General features: G+C 50.4%; 1 protein-coding gene across 1 annotated transcript; it reads left to right on the top strand.

Annotated features, from left to right (window-relative positions):
- Nucleotides 1-732: 732 nt before the first annotated feature.
- Nucleotides 733-18,081, top strand: NR2E1 (nuclear receptor subfamily 2 group E member 1). Its single transcript, XM_056343708.1, has 9 exons — nucleotides 733-1,490; nucleotides 6,570-6,715; nucleotides 7,444-7,531; nucleotides 7,826-8,061; nucleotides 9,366-9,512; nucleotides 13,789-13,885; nucleotides 14,271-14,420; nucleotides 14,685-14,790; nucleotides 16,490-18,081. Exons 1-9 carry the CDS (start codon nucleotides 1,466-1,468, stop codon nucleotides 16,650-16,652), a joined length of 1,158 nt encoding a protein of 385 aa, XP_056199683.1. The 5' UTR covers nucleotides 733-1,465; the 3' UTR covers nucleotides 16,653-18,081.
- The last annotated feature ends 1,957 nt before the right edge of the window (nucleotides 18,082-20,038 follow it).

Below are 20,038 nucleotides of genomic sequence, written 5' to 3'. Positions count from 1 at the left end.
GGGAGCCGCCGGCCGCGGGGCTGGGATCGGCGGTGCCGGCAGAGCCCCCTGCACGGCAGGGCCGGGCGGCCGAGCGGGCGGCAGGCAGAGGCGACTCCGGCTGCGGGCACCGGGAGACGCGGGGTTTTCCAGGCTGGGGCAGGGCAAAGCGCTGCCCGCTCCTCCCGAGGGCGAGCACAGCGCTCCCGCCGGGTCCCCCGCGCCGCCGTCCGCCTGCGGGAGCCCGCCCGCCCCGGCCCCCGTGCCAGCCTCGGGCTCCCGCGGCAGCAGGGAGGTCCGGCCGCCCGGCGGGTAGGCTGGCTGCCCGGACCGCCTCCGCTCGCCTCGGCTCGCAGCCCCGGGCCCTCCGGCCGCCGGCACAGGCACTGCCCGGTCCGGGGCAAGGGCAAGGGCAGGGGCGAACCGCAGGCGGGCCTCACCTCGCCACGGGAAAATGCAAAAAGAACGGGATCTTGATCCGTTCTTTCTGCTTTTCTTTTGTCTCCTCTTTTTTCATTTTCTTTTTTTTCCTTTTTTTTTTTTTTTTTTTTTTTGGGTGGGGGGTGGGGGGTGTCCCCTTTTATGACAGCGAGGGCACAAGGCGAGTGAGGAGGCGGAATCATCTCGGCAGCCGCTGCATTTTGTGTGGAAGCCGCTCGGAGGTTCATTAATATCATTAGCATTTAACCCCCTCCCTGCCCCCTCCCCTTCCCCGCGCAGGGTGACGTCACGCGGCGGCAGGAGTTGGGGGAAAGAAGGGGAAGCTCAGTGGGCAAGGGGCGTCCCTCTCCCCTCCCCGCCGCTGCCTGTCACAGCCTCTGCCGATATTATAGGGGCCGAAGCCTGGAGCTCAAAGCGCAAAGTCAGCCAGTGTAATGAACTTCTGGAAACCTTTCCCTTTTTATACCATTCAGTTTCTGAGAGGCAGAGACAGCCTCCTCTGACGCCTTTTCCCCCCTTCCATTATTTTTCCAGGCTCTGATCTCCCTGCTCGCTGCACCGAGGCGCTCGGCGCAGAGCCCCGAGCCCCATCCTACCTTCTCCTTCGTCTTATTGTTGTTTTGGCTGCTGTGGCTCTCGCTTGCCTTCCAGGAGCGCGGTGGCGAGCCCACTCGCACCCCCCTGCACCCTCCCGGGGTCCCGAGAGCATCTGCTCGCAGAGGGGCAGCGAGCGGCCGCCGACTTCGGGTCATTTCGTTGCTTTTTTTAAAATTCTTTTTCTTTTTCTTTTTGCTCCTATTTTTTTTTCTCCCCCCCCTTGCCGCGTCCCGGCGGTGCGCTCCCGTCCCTCGGAAGGACACCGCTGGGGAGCGGGGCAGCGGCGAGGATGTGCCGGCCCCCGCGGCGGAGCCCGCAGTGAGCGCCCGAGGGAGGCACCTGCCGCGGAGCCGCCGCGCCGGCGGGGGGTGGGGGGTGGGGGGGCGCACCGCCTCGCCCCGGAGCCGACACTTCGCCCCGAGTTTAACGACTCCCGGGGGCTTCGAGCATGAGCAAGCCGGCGGGATCAACAAGTGGGTAATAACGCGGCGGAGGCTTCGAGCAGCCTTTCCGAGACCGGCTGCAGCCTGGCCCTGGGGGGCGGGAGGTGGAGGGGAGGAGAGGAAGGGGAGGGGGGGTTGTGGTTTGGGTTTGCAGCCCCCCCCCCCCCCCCCCCAGTGAAAAAAGAGGTGCATATTTCCATCTGGAGTGGCAACGAATATATACGCTCGGAGTTGCCCCGATGGAGTTTGGGGCCGGGGCTTACAAGAAGCTGCTCTCCCGCTGCCCGCTCCGGCTGCCCGCGCCGGGAGCCGGGGCCGGAGCCCGTGGTCAGCGAGCCCCGGGAAAGGCAGCCGCGCCGGCGGCGGGAGGGGGCTCGTCCCGGCGGGGCGCGGGCGGTTGTCTGCGGGTCTCCGGTACTTGGGCGAAGGGAGGCAGGTTTGGGTTTAAAGGGCATCACGAAGTTGAAACGTGCTGCTTTCCTCACTGATTTTATGCAGTCTCCTGCGACATAATAATTTCTTTTTAAGAGTTTGAAACTCTGGTCACACAATTACACGGAATCGCTTAAGCAACTCTATTGAAGGCGGATTTAAATGCAATACTTTGCACACCATTTCCAGTTACAACAAATAATCCTGCAACGAGGAAAGCAGAAACAACTTAAAAGTCACATTTTTCTTAATCCTAAATCCATGCACCTCATAACTGGGGAATTTAAAGCATGACTAACCGCTCGTACAGAATGGCTCAATCCGTATAATCCCAATGGGACTTTCGGAGTTTGTAATATGGATGGAGTCAGTAACGAAGGGGGGGAAAAATACCCAATCCAATTTGATGTCTGACAAGTGATGGATCGGACAGTTATTTCCTCTGCGCTCCGGCGGGCTCCCGGGGTTGCGGAGCGGCGGAAAAATAGGGAGGCAGAGCCGGGAGGGATCCAACGGCGGTACCTGCCACCGGCCGCTCCCTGCCAGCACCGCGGCCTTCTCACTGCCGCTGCCCTCCGTCCTTCTGACCCGGGTCCTCCTTTTGTCCGCGGGGGCCGGGAAGCCGGGGGGGGGGCGCGGCGGCGGGGCCGGGGGGCCAGGCGGGGGCCACGGCGCGGGAATCGCGCGTGGGGGATGCGGGGCACGCGAGATGCCCGCGGGGGCCCGGCGCTGCGGCCGAGCTGCCGCCGCTTCGGCGTGGGTCGGTCTGCCTTCGTCCCCCGTGGGGCCGAGCGCGGCGATTTTCCCCGTCAGCCCCACGAGGGGAAAAAGCCAGCAGCGGCGGGGCCGCGGTCGAGGTACTAACGGCGGTAGGGAAGGCGGCAGCGGCAAAAAAAAGCTGCGGCGGCCGGGGCTGCGTCCCGCCGGCTGCGCTGCCCGAACTGCCCGGTAAGAGCGAGGGGAGCCTGAGCGGGATCGGGCCCGTGGGCAGCCGCGCCGGGACGTTGTCGGGGCTCCTGGCAGATTTCTGAGTGTTGGGGAAGGCGCAGGAAGGGCCGGGGAGCCTCGTCGCCAAAGGACGGCGGAGCTTCTGCCGGAGACATTTTGCGGAGGAGAAAACCCGCAAGGCTGGACCGCGCCTCCGGCAGCAGGGCGCTGGGCGACCCCCGGCCACCGCCGCCGCTTTCGCGGCTGAGTCCGACCCGCCCAGACCCCCTGGGACTGCCCGAAAGGGACTCCCAAGCCCGACCCGGCCAGGCACCGCAGGCACACGCGGGGACCGCTCCGGGCCGGGGCCCGAGCCCAGCCGCCCTCGGCGGCGCGTGCAAAAGCCGGGCCCGCTGTCCCGGGGCCTGGGCGCCCGTCCCGGGGGTCCCGGGGGCCTCCCGGGCAAGGAGGCTCCGGACTGGCTTTTCTGCCCGCCGGTGGACGTCTAGCGATGTCAGCTGCGATCTCTGCCTGGGTGGTAACAAGACCCCATCCCGCCGTCCCCCGAGCCCAGACTAACTTCTTTCAACAGCCTCTGATGGTAATTACAGTAATCGGGGCTGCCATATATCCTTTAAGCAATTATGACACACAAAAAAAGCCCCCGAGGACCCCCTGTCGTGGGATGTTCAAAACGGTTTCCCAGCTGAACAGAAATCCCATTTTCTTAGCGCTAAACTTCTGAGACGAAGCGGTACCTCGGGGAACCGGAGCTCTTTTAAACAGAGTTAATCAGTTATCTCATGACCCCGTGTCAAGCTTACATTTTTCTCTTCCCACCCCCCCGCTCTGCTTCTTCTCCCTCTACTTATTTCATATTTTGCACTGCACGACAGCCTCCGCGGGGCGGCGACGGGGGGGCTTGCGGGGGGGGGGGGGAGCAGGGGGCGACCCGGATTGCGGGCGGGCGGCGAGACGGGGGGCTCCAGCCGCGCCCTCTGCCGTGGCCCCCCTTCCCTCCGGGAGCCTCGTCGGGGGCCGCGGAGCCGGTCGGACGGGCCGCGCCGCTCCGACGGCTGGGAAGGCGGCTGGTGGCTTTGGCGAGGCGCTCCAGGTGCTTGGGTTTTATACGGACTATGCGGAGGTGTAAAGAATATACGGAACATATGTTTACATGCATGGTGTGGATACAAGCATATACAGTGCATAGGATTTTTTAAAAACCTTTCCCAAACTTAAAACCCGTCTGGGGAAAACTGTTCTGTAGAACGAGCCCAAGTTTCTCCCCTCGCCGCCGCCCGCTCTCAGCGCCGCCGGGGCCGAGCCGGCTGTCCCGCGCCGCAGGCCGGCCGGGGGAGCGGGGAGCCCCGGGAAGAGGGGACCCCCGCGGCTGCCCGGTGCCACGGGCGGCGACCTCACGGCGGGCCCGGGGGCGCGACCACGGTGGGTGCAGCTGCCGAGGGAAGGGGGAGCGGGGGGTTCCCGGCGCTACGCCGGGGTGCGCAGGAGCAGCGCAGCCGAGCCGCGCTCCGCACCGGGATGCGCCACCGCTGCACGTACCGCTCCAGTGTCTCCCCCCACCCCCAGCCTGCCCCTCCTCCTCCTCCTTTGTGTGCGTGCGTGTGGACCCTCTCGCTCCCCGTGGATGCTGAAGGCTGGAGAGGGAAGTCGAGCGCTTTCCCCCGTTGGCATTGTGCGATATCCGAATTCCCATGCTACACTTTTTGACGGGTCACTGGTGCCCCAATAGGCAGGTGGCAAGGAGGGCTTGTAATTACACACTCCCAGAAACCGTGCCTTGGCCTCGGCCCTCCTCACGGGCGCCTACCTGCAGTTCCAAAGCCGCGGCTTGGTCGCAGGCAGTGGGGCGGGGGGGCTTCCTTTAGCTGCGCTCCTTATTAATTGCGTAAAAGTTTTCTATTCTTTAACCGCTCTCCCTCTCTCCCCACCTTCCCTCCCTCCGCCACCCCTCCCTCTCACAGTCCCTAACCTAATCCCCGTCCCTCTCGCCGTGTTGTGTATAGCAGCTGTCGGGTTTCATTTAGGGGAGAAGCTGGCAGCTTGTGCTCATTGGAGGCAGTCAAACGAGTTTCAATGGGCAAAATCATTAAGTTAACACTTTATCTAATGTCCCTATTGTCTGCCAGCAGGCATTGTCTTAAAGCCTTAGCGTAGACACGTCTGAAAGTATCTCGGACTTCTAAATTCTCTAGGGAGCAAGAGGAGCCCCTGCGGCCTGTTTCCACACACCCCCCCGCCCCCCCACACCGCACGCTGCCGCCTTCCCCCTTCCAGCCCTCACCCCCACCCCCCCACAGCCGGGGTGCTCTCTCTGTCTGAGCTGCTTCCGAACAAAGATAGCGGCCCTGGGCGCTCTCCCTTGGAGTTTGGAGACCAAGGTTTGGTGAGAGGGACTGAATCGCCAGTTTAAGTTGTGGTAGGAAGGAAGATGGCTGTTTGAGGCCAAGGAAAAAAAAGGAGAAAAGAGAAGAAAAGGGAAGAAAAAATAAAAAAGAAAAAAGAAAAGAAAAGAAAAGGGAAGAAAAAATAAAAAATAAAAATTAAAAGAAAAGAAGAGAAGAGAAGAAAAGAAAAAAAGAAAAGAAAAGAAAAGAGAAGAAAAGAAAAGAAAAGAAAAGAAAAGAGAAGAGAAGAGAAGAGAAGAAAAGGGAAGGGAAGGGAAGAGAAGAGAAGAGAAGAAAAGAAAAGAAAAGGAAAGGAAAGAAAAGGAAAGGAAAGAAAAGAAAAAAGAAAAGAAAAAAGAAAAGAAAAGAAAAAAGAAAAAAATAAAATAAAGAAAAGAAGAGAAGAGAAAATAAGAGAAAAGAAGAAAAGAAAAGAAAAAATAAAAGGAAAGAAAAGATAGAAGAAAGAGAAAAGAGATAAAAGTAAAGATAAAAGAAGTGGAAAGAAGTGAAAAGAAAAGAAAAAAGTAAAAAAAGTAGGAGGGGAGAAAAGAAAAAAGAGAAGAGAGAGGCCGGATAAAAAGCAGAAGCTGAGCGAAGTTTTGGCGGGTTTCTTGAGCCGGGCTGCAACAGTCCCTGTACGAGTTTTTACATCACCCTCAGAGCATTTGCAGTTCTAGTCCAAGCCGGTGCGGAAGCAGCGCCCGGCGGAGCGGGGGCTGCGGGAGAGGCGGCGGAGCGCGCGGGGGAGCGGGGCAGAGCTGCCCGCCCGCCAGCCCCGCGACCGGCCCGCCCGCCGCCCGCAGCCGCGTCCGCGCACAAAGGGCCAGGCGAAAAGTTTTGCTGCAGGTTTTGGGGTGAAGGAAACGGCACGCCTCTTCTGTAGCGGGAACCAGCCCCCTTTCCCTGGGGTTGCTAGAGGGGAGACAAGGTCGCTCGGCTTCCCGGTCATTTTATTTTGTTTTGTTTTATTCTGTGCCTCGATCTCCTGACTCTCTCCTGCCCAAGGGAAGCGCCGTCGGCTGTTTGCCGAGCGCCAGAAAGCGAGGGAAACACACACACCCCCGCCCCCCGCCCCCATCCCCACTTCTAGCAGGCAAGCCTGCTGCTCTCGCTGCTGTAATCTTCCCTCCCAAAATGGGTCTTGGCGATTATAGAAGATCCAAATAAACGTAGCGGGGCATGAATAATGCTCATTGTAGAAAACTGACACTTGCTCAAGGAAAAGAAAGTTGGCTATAAAATCACTTCATTATTTGCTTGTACTGAGGCTCTGAGGCTAATCCCTCCGGAGGTCAGATTGCTGAGCGCTCGCTCTCTCCCTCTCTCCCTTCTCTGCTTTCAGGTCGCATTTTAGACATCCCTTGCAAAGTGTGTGGGGACCGCAGCTCCGGGAAACACTATGGGGTTTACGCCTGCGACGGGTGCTCGGGATTTTTCAAGCGGAGTATCAGGAGGAATAGGACCTACGTTTGCAAATCGGGAAATCAGGTACCAGCCGCAGCGCAGTCCGCTCACCGCCTGCACCCCTCACCCTGCACCCCCCCATGGCCCCGTGTTGCCCCCGCGCCGCCAGCAGGAACACCCGCAGCGGTGAGATCCAGCTGCCACGCAGCTCCCCGCCCCGACCCAGGGGGTCCCGGGCCGCCTCTTCCCGGCACATCCCCGCACCCCGGGCCGTGCGGCCGCAGCCCACCAGGGAGGGTGCGCAAGGAGGGTGCGGGGACAACGGCGAGGGGAGGCGTGCAGCCAGCTCACCGGCTGGTCACGCCAGGAAAGAGGGGCAGCCCCCCGGTGAGCCGGACTCCGCGGGCGGTCGATGGACGACGGACACGAGTTCCCCCCGGCGGGTCGCGCCCGCGCCCAGGCAGAGCCAGCTCCGCGCTTTCCCCCTCCCGCTCCGGCCGCGCTCACTCCCACCCCCGGTCGGTCCCGCAGGGATGCGGGGCCGGGGGCGCGGCGGGGGGGGCACGGGGCACAGGGGCGCCCCGAGGGGGCGGTGCCGCCGTCGCTGTCTCGGGTGCTGAAGGCGGCCCGGCCCGCCACGCCGCGGGGCCAGGCACCCCGGCACGGCACGGCGCGGCACGGACCCCCGGCACGACCCCCCCCGGCACGGTCGGAGCGGCCCCCCCCGTGCCCCCCGGCGCCGCGGGGAGGGCTCCAGGGCCGGCGGGGTGAGCGCGCTGCGCCCCCCGGCCCAACGACTGGCTGCCTTGCAGGGAGGCTGCCCGGTGGACAAGACGCACAGGAACCAGTGCCGGGCCTGCCGGCTGAAGAAGTGCTTGGAGGTCAACATGAACAAAGACGGTACCCGCTCCCCCTCTCCCGGCGCCGGGGTGGTGGGGCAGCAGGAGTGAGCCGGGACTCACTCTGAACTGGGGAGCAGTGCGTCACTGCAGGGTCTACCCCCCCTCCCCGGGCCTCTGATGACCCCCCATCCCGCAGCAGACTTGCCCATTTCTCTCCAGATAACATCACAGGTGGGAGGCGTGGGGGTCACCCCCAAAAATTGCGGGGAGGGAGGGAAGCCCAGCCGAGCACATGGGGTACTTGGTGTGGGACCCCGTGGTGACCCCCTCACCTTTCCTTGGTGCCCTGCAGCAGTGCAGCACGAGCGGGGCCCCCGGACATCGACGATACGGAAGCAAGTGGCCCTCTACTTCCGCGGGCACAAAGAGGAGAGCGGCGGTGCCCCCCACTTCCCCGCCACCGCCCTGCCGGCACCTGCCTTCTTCACTGCTGTCTCCCAGCTGGAGCCCCACGGCCTGGAGCTGGCCGCTGTCACCGGCACACCCGAGAGGCAGGCTCTGGTGGGCCTAGCACAGCCCACCCCGAAGGTCAGCCACTACCCCGGCCACCAGACCTTGCCACTGGGGTGCCTGCAACCCACCAGCTCCCTCTTGCCTCTGGGGTTGACATGGCAAAGAGCGAGGCTTGAGGCCTTGTGGGTTGTGGTGGGAACTCTTTTGTTATGTCCCTAAAAGCTCTGAAGATAGGAGGTGCAAGGGGCAAGAGGCCCTCTGCAGAAGGGGTACACAGAAGGACTGACTGGTAACCTGCTCTGCACCAACCCTGTCCCTCCTCCATTCTTACACCCTCATGGCTGCAGAAGTGCTCCTCCTGTCTGGAGCCCATCCACAAGTCAGTTTTAAACCTTGTTTCATGAGGAATGCAATCACTGAGTTTTCTTCAGCAAAGTGCCCATCATCATCTATAGTGGTGTAGTCCAGGAAGTACTATAGCTGTGCTGACCAAAGCCTGCAGTTTGTCCACACAGACACAAACGAGTCTAAGCTGGCTCCGTGCTTCTTGGCTGTGACATTTCCTAGGCAGCCCAGTGGAAGCACTGCTGTGGCCTCCACTGCACAGGAATTAGCCATAAGGTGTTGGTTTTTTCCATTAAGCCATTTGCAGTGGCATTTTGTATATTTACAGCATCTAGAAAAATCATAGAAGAGATGGCTTAAATCGTTCTGCATTTTTAGAATTGGTAGCTTGGCAGAATCCATCATGAGCATGATCATAACGTATAGTTTTATATTGCAGTTTTGGAAAATACTTAATCGGAAATTATTTGGCAAGAAAACATCACACGTGCTTGAAAATGTAACTCCATTCCAACCCTACACCACCTTTAGGTAGTTATGCTTAGTTCTACACATCTGCTTACAGTGAGTTGCAGTCAGGGAGCTAGGTGAAGGTTAAAGCTAAGTGAGTACTTACTCCTTTGCCGAGCAAGGCTGGTGCACTAAATCAGCTTCTGAAGCACAGGTTACAAACCACAAATTCTTAATCACATTTGTATTCTTTTAACTCTGCTACCAGAAGTGTGCTATTGTGTAACACGGCAAAGGGTGACACCACATTTTGGTAATTTTTTCCCCCTGATGTAATAAGTTCATTCTTCCTCCTGCCTCCTCCAGGCACTGTTTCTGTAGTACAGTTCATCTATACGGATGAGCAGCAGAGAGCAGTTGGAGTGAGCCCACTGAAAGCAATGCCCTCTGCTTGCAGAACAAGAGAGTGACACTCTGTGCTGGGCATGAACGTGGTGCACTGAATGGCAGCTGTTAGGGAACAGGAAGACAAGGCTGCCTTGGTGACATTGTGTGAAGTTGTTTTATTTTCTTTTTGACATTAGTACCCGCATGAAGTCAACGGTACCCCTATGTATCTCTACGAAGTGGCCACCGAATCAGTCTGTGAGTCAGCAGCCAGACTTCTGTTCATGAGCATCAAGTGGGCCAAGAGTGTCCCAGCCTTCTCCACCTTGTCCTTACAAGACCAGGTAAGGCACCTGCAGCGGGAGTGGCATTGGCCTGGCTTGCCTGTTAAAGACAGCTCAGAGCTCAGGCTGGGTCCTGAACCTTCAGCCCTAGACCTTTAAATCCATAATGGACTTCAGCAGTTCTGAAATTCAGGGCAAAGTTTCGGTCTGTTCCTGAAAAAAAGGCAGTGATTTAGAAACTGCTTTCCTCCAACTTTTATTTCATGAACAAAGTGAAAACTCTCCTCTCCTCTCCTCACATGGCCAACATTTTTTCCTTATTCATGTTGGCTTCAGTGAATTTGCAATTACACCAATATGGTGGAGGCAAAATTTGGCCTGCCCCCAGTATTTTTCACCATTAATTAAAATCTTTCCTAATTTGTCTTGTTTTCCTCTATGACAGTTTGCCTTTGCCTCAAGAAAATCCTATGTGAACCATACAAGCTTAAGCAATTTCTTAATGACTTGATTCTTGATGAGGACCCTGTGTGCTTTGTATAATGCACTGATTTTTTAAAAAAGTAATCAGATAATTATAAAATGGAAGGGGAAACCTACACAAAGCTCCAATCATAAAAGACGTCTAATACTTTGATATGATTGAGCTAATTTCCCAAAATGGTAACTAGAAAGGTTGTGCCTTAGATGTTACATAGCAGTCATCAGAGGAACTAGTTCCTTTCCGTGGATGCATGTTGCAAGTGCTGCAGTTGATATGCAAATACATATTTTGAACTGAAAGAGAAGAGCTTCTCAGGAAACCAGCAGTGTTTTCTACCTAAAGGTAAATCATGATGGTCACAATGTGATATGAAGCTAAGGTACATTGAAAAGTTCCTTCTCTAGAACCAGACCCATGTTTTGAAATTCTTGTCATGAAAATAGTCAAGGGGACACTGCTCAGCTCTGGCTGCAGTACTGTTGCGTAGCGAGCATGCGAGCAATGAGGCAGGGCCCACGAGGTTACACATGCCGTTAGGAAGACAGCAGTCCCAGTGTGGCATGCTGCTCTCTAACATTGTCTTCTGCTGCCACTGCTCCTGCGGAGCACTAGGTCTGTCATACCAAGGAACCAAAGAAACAGGCCCCAAATATCAGGGATAAGCATCAAGTGTGCTGCTTCAGCAGCAGCCTCAGTGCACAGAAAGTGGCTGGTCCATCTCTCCACCAGTGATGTGCACAGGAGGCTCCTTAGGCAAAGGCTTTATTAGACATAATACAGATGCATTTCCCACAAGGTCATCTCTGTTAGAGTGAAGAGGAGGGAGCAGCAGGATCTGGGAGCAAGGGAAGTCTCCACCACACATGACCAAGCATGCCTCAAACAGCAAAGCCTGCTTATCTACCATAGATACCAGAGTGTTCCTGTTATATTTAAATAATGAACCACTTCTTTCACTTTCATATCAGGGACTAGAGTAAGTGAATTAAATATTTAAATCCCAGCCTTTCCTTAACATCACCTTGACTTGCTGTACCTCACTGCAAGCCAACTTCCTCAAAACTCAGAGCTGCTCAGCTCTAAAGTTTTGACCTGGGCCTTTTTCTGTATGATTCCCCTGCCACATTCAGGAAAGCTGGAGAAGAAACAACTCTGATATTAATCACTTTATTTAATGAATAATCAGACAGTTGATTTTTATACTAGTGCCATTGCATTATTTAATTTTACAATGGCCCAGCTGTAAATGTCTGCCTTTCTCCATTTGTACCCCTGACATCTGCCTGAGGAGAGTCTAAAACCTTTTCTTGGATTTTGCTTTTGTTTGTGCTCTTCTGAAAAGGCAAGCACATTGTGATTTCAGGGCTCTGTGACAGTTTCATGTTGAAGGCAAGGAAATAAGTAGAAACCAATCTGCTGACAAAACACAAGTTGGAGGATTGCTGTGTCATTGCCCTCGGTAGAACAGAGGCTGTGTCCCTTCCCCAGCTCCATACAGCTAATCCCGTTGTGGATTGGAAGCCACACAACAAAAATGCCATACCTAAAGTTTAGCTGGCCTGCACACCTGCCCAGCTTGTCCATAAAACAGGTTGCCCCAATGCAGGTCACCAACAAAAGGTCGTACTTACAGGAAGGAGTTGATTAAGAAGCAAAACCTAGTCCTTCAGAAAGCCTGGTATTTATTGATTCTTTGGTGAAGGAGGGCTGAGTATGACTTCAGCAAGAGTTATTTTAATTGGCGGTTTTACAGACTTATGCATACACATGAAGAAAGCTTCAGCTATTGGTATAGTATCTTATTTCTAAAGTCTTCTGACTTTAAAGACTTAGAGGGAAAGAACATATGAAATTGATATCTTCCAGGAACCACCCTTCATTACCATTGTATCTGCATGAATGAATGACAAAAAACGTTTTACAAAAGCAAATGAAAGGCTGGTGGATCATTTCCTATGTCATACAGAAACCTGTGCATCCATCAGGCAGGATTATCCAGAGGAGGGGCTGGGTTTGCAGGCTGCAGCAGTTAGGAGATTTACGAGCAGGTTCAGCTGCTCTCAGAACAGAGCTGAGATGAGCACTGAACCCTAGTACCCCCGTCCCCGCTCCCAGTCTGGGCAGCTTCCAGTACTGTAAAATCCAACATAATTATTTCAAACAGTAATTGTATGCAGGGACAGAAATACTTTCCTGTCACAATTTCCTTAGTCAGGTTATGTAGAAGTTCTGCAAAGCACATAGCACAAAAAGGCACAAAATGGGCGTTAGCCTGCAGTGGCAAGCTGGGAGCAGGAACTCTGAGAGCTCTTCCTCCCATTCTGATCGGAATAAGGTGGTTTAAAACTCATAATACTGTTAAGAGCACATAGATAAAAAATCCACTTTTACTGCATGCTTTCTGTATCATAGAATCATACAGTCATAGAGAAGGCTGGAAAAGGCTTTTAAGATCATCGGGTCCAACCACTAACCTAGCACTGCCAAGTCCACCGCTAAACCATGTCCCCAAGTGCTGCATCTACACATCTTTTAAGTACCTCCAGGGATGGTGACTCCACCACTTCCCTGGGCAGCCTGTTCCAATGCTTGATAATCCTTCCAGTAAAGATTTTTTTCCTAATAACTATTACTTTCACATATCTGTTTCCAAGGAAATAATCATTCATTTGGTACAACATATTTTTTTATATTGTTCTTCCTTATAGAGTCTTTATAGACTTAAAATACCCTCCTTCCCATTTTCCTAAGAAGTTAAGCTGCTGATACTTCCAGGGATCATAGAAATAGTAATGCTTGTGGTTTGGATTATTTTGCTGCATGAGTTTTGGGCAATGAGTTTTCACTGCATGGAGCCACCAGATGATGCCTCCTGAGTCCACTACAGTTCTCACCCCTCCAAATCTCTCCCACCTTATTAAGAAACATGAGTTCCCAGCAATGTGTGTGCACCACAGCATGTCCTTTAGGCCATGAGCTTCAGCTGAACTGGGGGCCAACAACCCATAGATGCCCTCAAGACTAAACTTGTTGCCAGTCTGCATTACCAGGAGTCTTGTCTCCTCTTCAGATGCACCAGTGCCTCTCCACGGAAATCAAAGGCATTGCCTCCAAAGAGGGAACACCACATCCACTGCACAACAAGGCAATGTAGGGAAATTGCAGAGAACTAGCAATGCTGTCAGTGCAGGTGCTTGGATTGTCAGTTCTCTGAAACAGCTCTTAGTGCCTGGAATTTTTGAGTGATTTCAAGCAAAAAAGCAGGAAAACAGGTGATACTGAGAAACGGTGTGAGCGTCCAGATGCTGTGTGCTTGAAAGAGCTAAAAACTTGCTTAGTAAGGAAGGGGTTAAAGATACATATGTGCTCTAAAGCACTGCTCCCTACAGAGTGATGTCATTTCAGGGCGTTGTCCAGGCTTTTCTGCACAAATCCTGCCTTCCTGGGGGAAAAGAGGATAATCCCTAGAGAGCAACAGGAGAACACTGTCCAACTTGTCCTAGGACAGCTATTTGTGCCGAGGGAGAGGAGCAGAGAGCCCATGCTGTGCTGAGAAACACAGGCGAGCGTTCATGTTGCGAGCAAGCTCTCTGGGCAGTTCTCACTCTCTCCTCCCTTTTGGTACACACCATGGTGCACAGTGAGCCAACCCGCAGTGTTTTTCTACAATGCAGAGACTTATTTCTAGACACCTTCTCAAAAAGCTGAGAGGAGAGCTAACGAATTCTGTGGGGAAAACACCATGACAGGCATTTAAAGTAGTTTTTAAAATAACAGAAATTTACATATTTAAATTGTTTATAAATCTATAAATTATACACTATGTTATATTGTACATCTATTGTATGACAGCTGATGCTTTTGGAAGATGCTTGGAGAGAACTGTTTGTTCTAGGAATAGCACAATGGGCCATTCCAGTTGATGCTAACACTCTACTGGCTGTATCTGGTAAGAATTGCACAATTTAATGACTTTGTTACAAAAATTACCATAAAAATACATTACTGAAAAAAGAACAACATGTAAAGAATAACAAATTCCTACTGAACAATAGAGCATACCTGTCATTTATAAATCTATATTTAAATGCAAATAATGTTGTTTTGTTGTATTCATGACTGCTTGCATTGTCATTTAAATGCAAATTACTGTGTTTGTTATCATCCAAGAGAAGATTTTATATTAACTTTCATACAATATAGTCAGTTTACATGGAACCAGATAGACAAGTGTGACAATAGAGTGGATATTGATACAGAGGATTTTGTCAGAAATCAATATAAAATAAAGCAAATGCCTTTAATATTATTTATTTAATCTGTTTCTGTTTTAGGCATGAACGGTGACAATACAGATTCTCAGAAGCTGAATAAAATTATTTCGGAAATACAGGCTTTACAGGAGGTTGTGGCTAGATTTAGACAACTTCGGCTAGATGCTACCGAATTTGCCTGTCTCAAATGCATTGTCACTTTTAAAGCTGGTAAGCAGAAAGAATCTCTTGCTTGTCTGGTCTGATAACTATGAAGCTACTGTAGAGCAGAAATATGCTTTAAACCAGACATAGTTTTATACCATCCAACAGGTTTCGTGGTATTGAATTCCAATAGCCAGTGTTGCATTTTGAAAGGCTGACAGTGGCGTGCTGGGGAACTAATGGGAACGTTTAATTTCCATTGATAGCATTAGCTGAACTGTTCTGACCCCCCAAGAGCCAAGCTGAACTAGTTACTGATCTGCTTTCCAGTGCCTACACACAGTGGTTCCGAACTGAGGAGTTTCCGAAATGCTGCTGCTATAGCAGCCCTTCAAGATGAAGCCCAGCTCACTCTGAACAGCTACATTCACACCAGGTGAGTGGTGGCTTCTCAATACTTCTCGCAGGTGTAGGGGTAAAACCCTGCTCTCACTGTAGTGAGGGTGAAGTTTCCACCGACTGAAATGGGGACTGGGCTATTACAGCAAGTATACATCAGCTGTCAGCCTGCTGGGATTTGGCATTCCCTGATGAAACAGAATCATAGAATCATAGAAAATGTTGGAAAAGATCCTTAAAATCATCAGGTTCAACAATTAACCTAACATGGCCAAGTCCACCACTAAACCATGTCCCTGAGTGCCACATCCACATGTCTTTTAAATACCTCCAGGGACGGTGATTCCACCACCTCCCCAGGCAGCCTGTTCCAATGCCTGACAACCCCTTCAGCAAAGAAATTTTTCTTAACATCCAATCTAAACCTCCCCTGGTGCAAATTCAGGCCACTTCCTCTCATCTGATCACTTACTACTTAGGAGAAGAGACCAACACCCAGCTTGCTACAACCTTCTTTCAGGCGGTTGTAGAGAGCAGTAAGGCCTCCTCCCTTCAGCCTCCTTTTCTTCCAGGCTAAACAGCCCCAGTTCCCTCAGCTGCTCCTCACAAGACTCGTTTTCTAGACCCTTCACCAGCTTCGTTGCCCTTCTCTGGACACACTCCAGCACCTCAATTTATTCAGACAAATGAAAAAGGGCTAAAAGGAGAGATCTTCCCCTGGGAAGTGACAACTGCTGTGGGACAGAAGGCTACATTTTCTTCTACATTTTATTCAATTAAATACCACTAACAGTGATGCTCAAACATCACATCTCACAGCAGTATGACAGCTTGTCACCCAAGATCTCTAATCCCTATGCCATTTCCCCGATTGTGCAGACACAGAAATTGGGGCACAAGGAAGGTAAATGTCTCTTCCAAAATGCTACCCTGAGTCTGTCCTCGGGTTGAAATGAAAACCCCAGAACTTGTGAATCCCATTTCGGTGCCACAGCAGCGTGACAAGAATCATTATTTGGGAAGAAAATGTTCCCCCTTGTCTCATTTAGGATAAGTCCCACGGGACACAGGAATCTTAAAAGCTGCTGTAAACGTTGTAGCTTTCATCCCACAAAGTATACAAAGGTAAGCCCAGGAACACACAAACTGTACTATGCAAAGTACAATCCCACAGTCTAGAACAGCTGGCTGTGAACGGATCAGTAGCCTCCTCCTACGGACCACTTCAGAGTGGTGGGACTGGGGAGAATTCTGAAGAGTCCCCCTAACACCTTCTGCAAGAGCTGCTCTAGTCAGTTCAGGACTTCTGGGGAAAGCTGTGACAGGTCTTGTGAAGTCCATGTCTAAGTTCTTTAAATTGCACTTTAGATAACAGGGTATTTACTACAGGTCAAGATCTTCCCTGAACTGCATCAACAACATAGATGTTGTATGAGGGCCAAGTCAGAGCAGATCCTGTCTCTGTATTGCTACTGCTCTGAGGGAATAAACAAAGGAGCTAATCAAAACTCAGAGACATTGGTTTATATTCTGCTAACCTCCACTAAGACAGTTTTCCTTGGGGTCAACTTTCATGCTCACATGAGTACAAAACACAGGGTTTTAGCACAGGTAGCACCCATCTATACAATTTGTTGAATATCGATCTTTTCTATAAAGTAAAAGACTTTCTTCAAAAAAAACCTTAAAAACTTCAATAATGGTTTGTTGTTTTTTTTTCCCTCTTTGTCTCCCAGGTATCCCACGCAACCCTGTCGTTTTGGAAAACTTTTATTGCTTTTACCAGCTTTACGTTCGATTAGTCCGTCCACAATAGAAGAAGTGTTTTTCAAAAAGACCATTGGGAATGTACCAATTACAAGACTGCTTTCAGATATGTACAAATCCAGTGACATATAAATTACCTTAAAATAAACAATCAGGATGGACAGTTTGAGAAGAACTTTTATCTACGGAGAATAAGCCTCAACTAACAAAATCTACAGGAAGCATAAGCCTGGGAATGTTTAGCCTTTAAACCCATTGACAAAAAAATACCCCGGTAGATATGATTCTGCTGCTCTGAACAGAGTGATTTAGATCATGGAGAGAATGCTTTGTTCTACAGAAAAAGTGAAAGTGGTTGGAATTTGGCTGCTATTCCTGTTACTACAGGATGGAGGCAATTCAGATGCCAGTCATAGTTAACAAAGACTCTGCTATTCTCTCATTTAACTGGCAGATCTGAGACAAAATGTGAAAGAAGGTACTTTAGTTTGTTCAGTATTTGGAACTGGGTGACCAAACTTGGCTTCTGTTGTAACACGAGATGCAGTGGCCTTCAGAATTGTTTTGAAAGTAGCCTATGTTGGGAAAATGTTTTTAATATGATAGGCAACATTTAAGACCAGGTTACCAAAACATTGCTTCTGCTATAATACATCATGAAGTGGCCTTCAGAACTGATTAAAAAGTAGCTTATGACGGCAGCTCCATTCTTCCTGCAAAATGAACTGGTGATCTTTGATGTGGATGTCACCACAATTTGTTCATTTAACATCTCAAAGACAGAAGAGCTTTATACACATCCTCCTCGACCTTCCCTCCTTCCTCTTCCACACACACAGACACACGTTCACACACACACCTGAAAAGACACAAGTCAAGAAAGGAAGACTAAAACAGCAAAACCAAATACAATGGAGATGACTGCTTCAGTGTCCTGCTGGCTGTCCCGATGGCACAGTGCTGAAACCAAAGGCAACGGTGGCCAAACTGTTTGTCAGTGAGATGTGCAGAGAAGTGAAATGACTATAAAAAAAAAATCAATGGAAGGAATTTTATTTCAAAGAAATAAAGGTTGTTGACTGATACAATGCTAACAATTTCCAAAAGTCTCCAATGCCTTTTTAGAAAACTCCAGGTTCTAATTTTGAAGCCTTGTTTGCCTACACCCTCTCACACACAAAAAAACGTTATAAGCTGCTTATTTGATGTATGAAAAATGTAGAAAAAACATTTAAAGATAGCTGCTGTACTTTTCAAAATTTGATTTGTTATTAGGAACTAGCACTGAGAAAAATCAGCACTTGGACTATCATAGAATGAGTAAAACTTTTCCTGTACAAAGTGGATTAACTGATTTGTGAAGTTAAAAAGTTGTACTCATTGTATTTACAAAGAATAAAAATATATTGAATTTAAATTACCTTCCACTTTTCTTTTAATGCTTGTCCTTCTACTTCTGAATTACTTTCTTCCACTGTACCCTACCTACCAGGGTACAGATATATTATTCTCTAATAAAATGGATTGCTTTGGATGCTGTGGAGTCTCCATCATCAGAGGTATCAAAAACAGGTTAGACAAACATTAAAGGAACAGCTTAGGTGATCCTGCCTTGGGTCAAAGGAACCTTAAGGTCCTGCATAGAGCTGTTTCATGTAATTCAAATATACACCTGCTGCAAGGTTCCCTTCTCCAGGAGCTGACACAGTGCTTTTTCTAGGACACAATACTAAACAGATCAGAGGTCTAACCTAGTATAAGTCTCTGTTTTGTGTTTTTACAGTTTTTAATATTGGTGGATTGTGCAGCTAACAAAGGGTGATGAGTATAAAACCACTGCTTCAATTAAAAAGATTCTGAGGTTTTATTAAGGTGTCCAATTGTGTAATCACACCGAAGAAAGAGGTAAGCAACTCCCAATGCACAGAACAAGTTGGCAATAGGACAAGGGAAATATAACACATTGTTCATATGGCAGTGAGTGACCAAAGAGCCATGCACGCTAAAATGACAGGTGGAAATGTGCAGCGTACATCAATGGTTCACTGGTTTTCAGTGTCAAGGAATACAGATCACAAGCGAAATCCTAGCTCCACCGGCTCCAAGCACAAAAATCAGATGCATTTCAGAGGTCAAAGTTTTCACCTCAACTCTCTTCCATTTGCACAGTCTGCTAGGTCTCACATTCTATCCTTTCCAAGACAGCCAGACCATAAAGTATACAAGACCAGTCTTCTGATGAGCCAGCTGTGACAAAGCATGGACTACAGCGCTTCACAACATCTATTAAAACTAAAACCAGCATGGAGCACCTGAGAGTGCATTTACCACAGGGCATAGCACATTCTTAGAAAGAAGCCAACGAACACCTTATGAAGTGTTCTTCCTGCACCTGTGATAACCTGCAATCATTTTCTGCTCTCTACACTAAAAACAACTGTACAGGGCAGAAAAATCAATTGTGGTTCTCCACTCTGTGACAATTCAGTTTACGAGCTACAGAAGTTGAACCCAGTGCTGTGCCGAACCCCATGCCAGAACACTCGTTTCAGTAAGATTCATGCTGCTGTCCTGGAGCAGCAATAAACATGAACTGCATCCACGCTGCAAGGCAGCTGGACTCTGCAGCGTGCTGTAGTCTCAGTCCCTAGATCACCCAGGCCAGAAGATGCAACAGAGTGTATTGGCTTTCTCGCAGTTGCAAAGCAGGCAGGGCAATAGGTGCACGCCCATATCTCATCCTTTTACCTGCAGGACCTAGCCCAGCTGCAGAGCGGACTCATGAGCTGGGAACAATGCCCGGCTCCCTGTGGTTTAGGCACGGCTAATCTCAGATCATGTCTTCCTCCCAGTACTGCAGATTGCACAGGAACAGAACCAATTACACTAGACTAGAATCAAGGTCTCTAGATGGCCTTCAAGAACTGAAGGTGAGGTGAAATTCCAGAGTCTGGTGCAGATGTCCTGTCAACCTCAGAGGTTAACACTCCAAAGTCTTCACTTTGGAAACAGAAATACTTCCACATCAAGCATGCAGCTTTTCCCTCTTCAACTTAGTATTTATTTTCCACAGCAAATGATACAGATTGTGTCATCGTATTGTAGGGATAAGATGGGACATTGATTTCTGGAGGTAGCTTCTCAGAAAAGAACATTTGAGAAAGGAAAAATAATACATTACTATGTATCTAAACCCAAATAATAAAACTTCACATACATTTAGCCCTTCTTCCCCATTTCTAAGAGTAAGTCAACTTTTAAGTGTAATTTAACAAGCACAGGGAATTTTAGAATTAATTTTACATTAATGAAAACTTATTGAAAAAGCTAGACTGTGTTGAAAGCGAGACAGCTCTGGGTTGCAAGTGGGCTCTGTCAGTTTTGGTCCCTGGTTTCATGAAAAGGACTGATGATAGAATCACAGATGATCTTGATTTGGAAAGGACCCATAAGGATCATTGAGCCCAATTCTCTGCTCTGCACAGGACTACTTAACACCAAATCAAACATCAGCACAC

The sequence above is a fragment of the Falco biarmicus genome, chromosome 6, assembly GCF_023638135.1.
Source record: "Falco biarmicus isolate bFalBia1 chromosome 6, bFalBia1.pri, whole genome shotgun sequence".
NCBI classification, from domain to species: Eukaryota; Metazoa; Chordata; class Aves; order Falconiformes; family Falconidae; genus Falco; species Falco biarmicus.
Note: the sequence above shows the minus strand (reverse complement) of the source record. Positions and strands in the feature narration are given on the sequence as shown.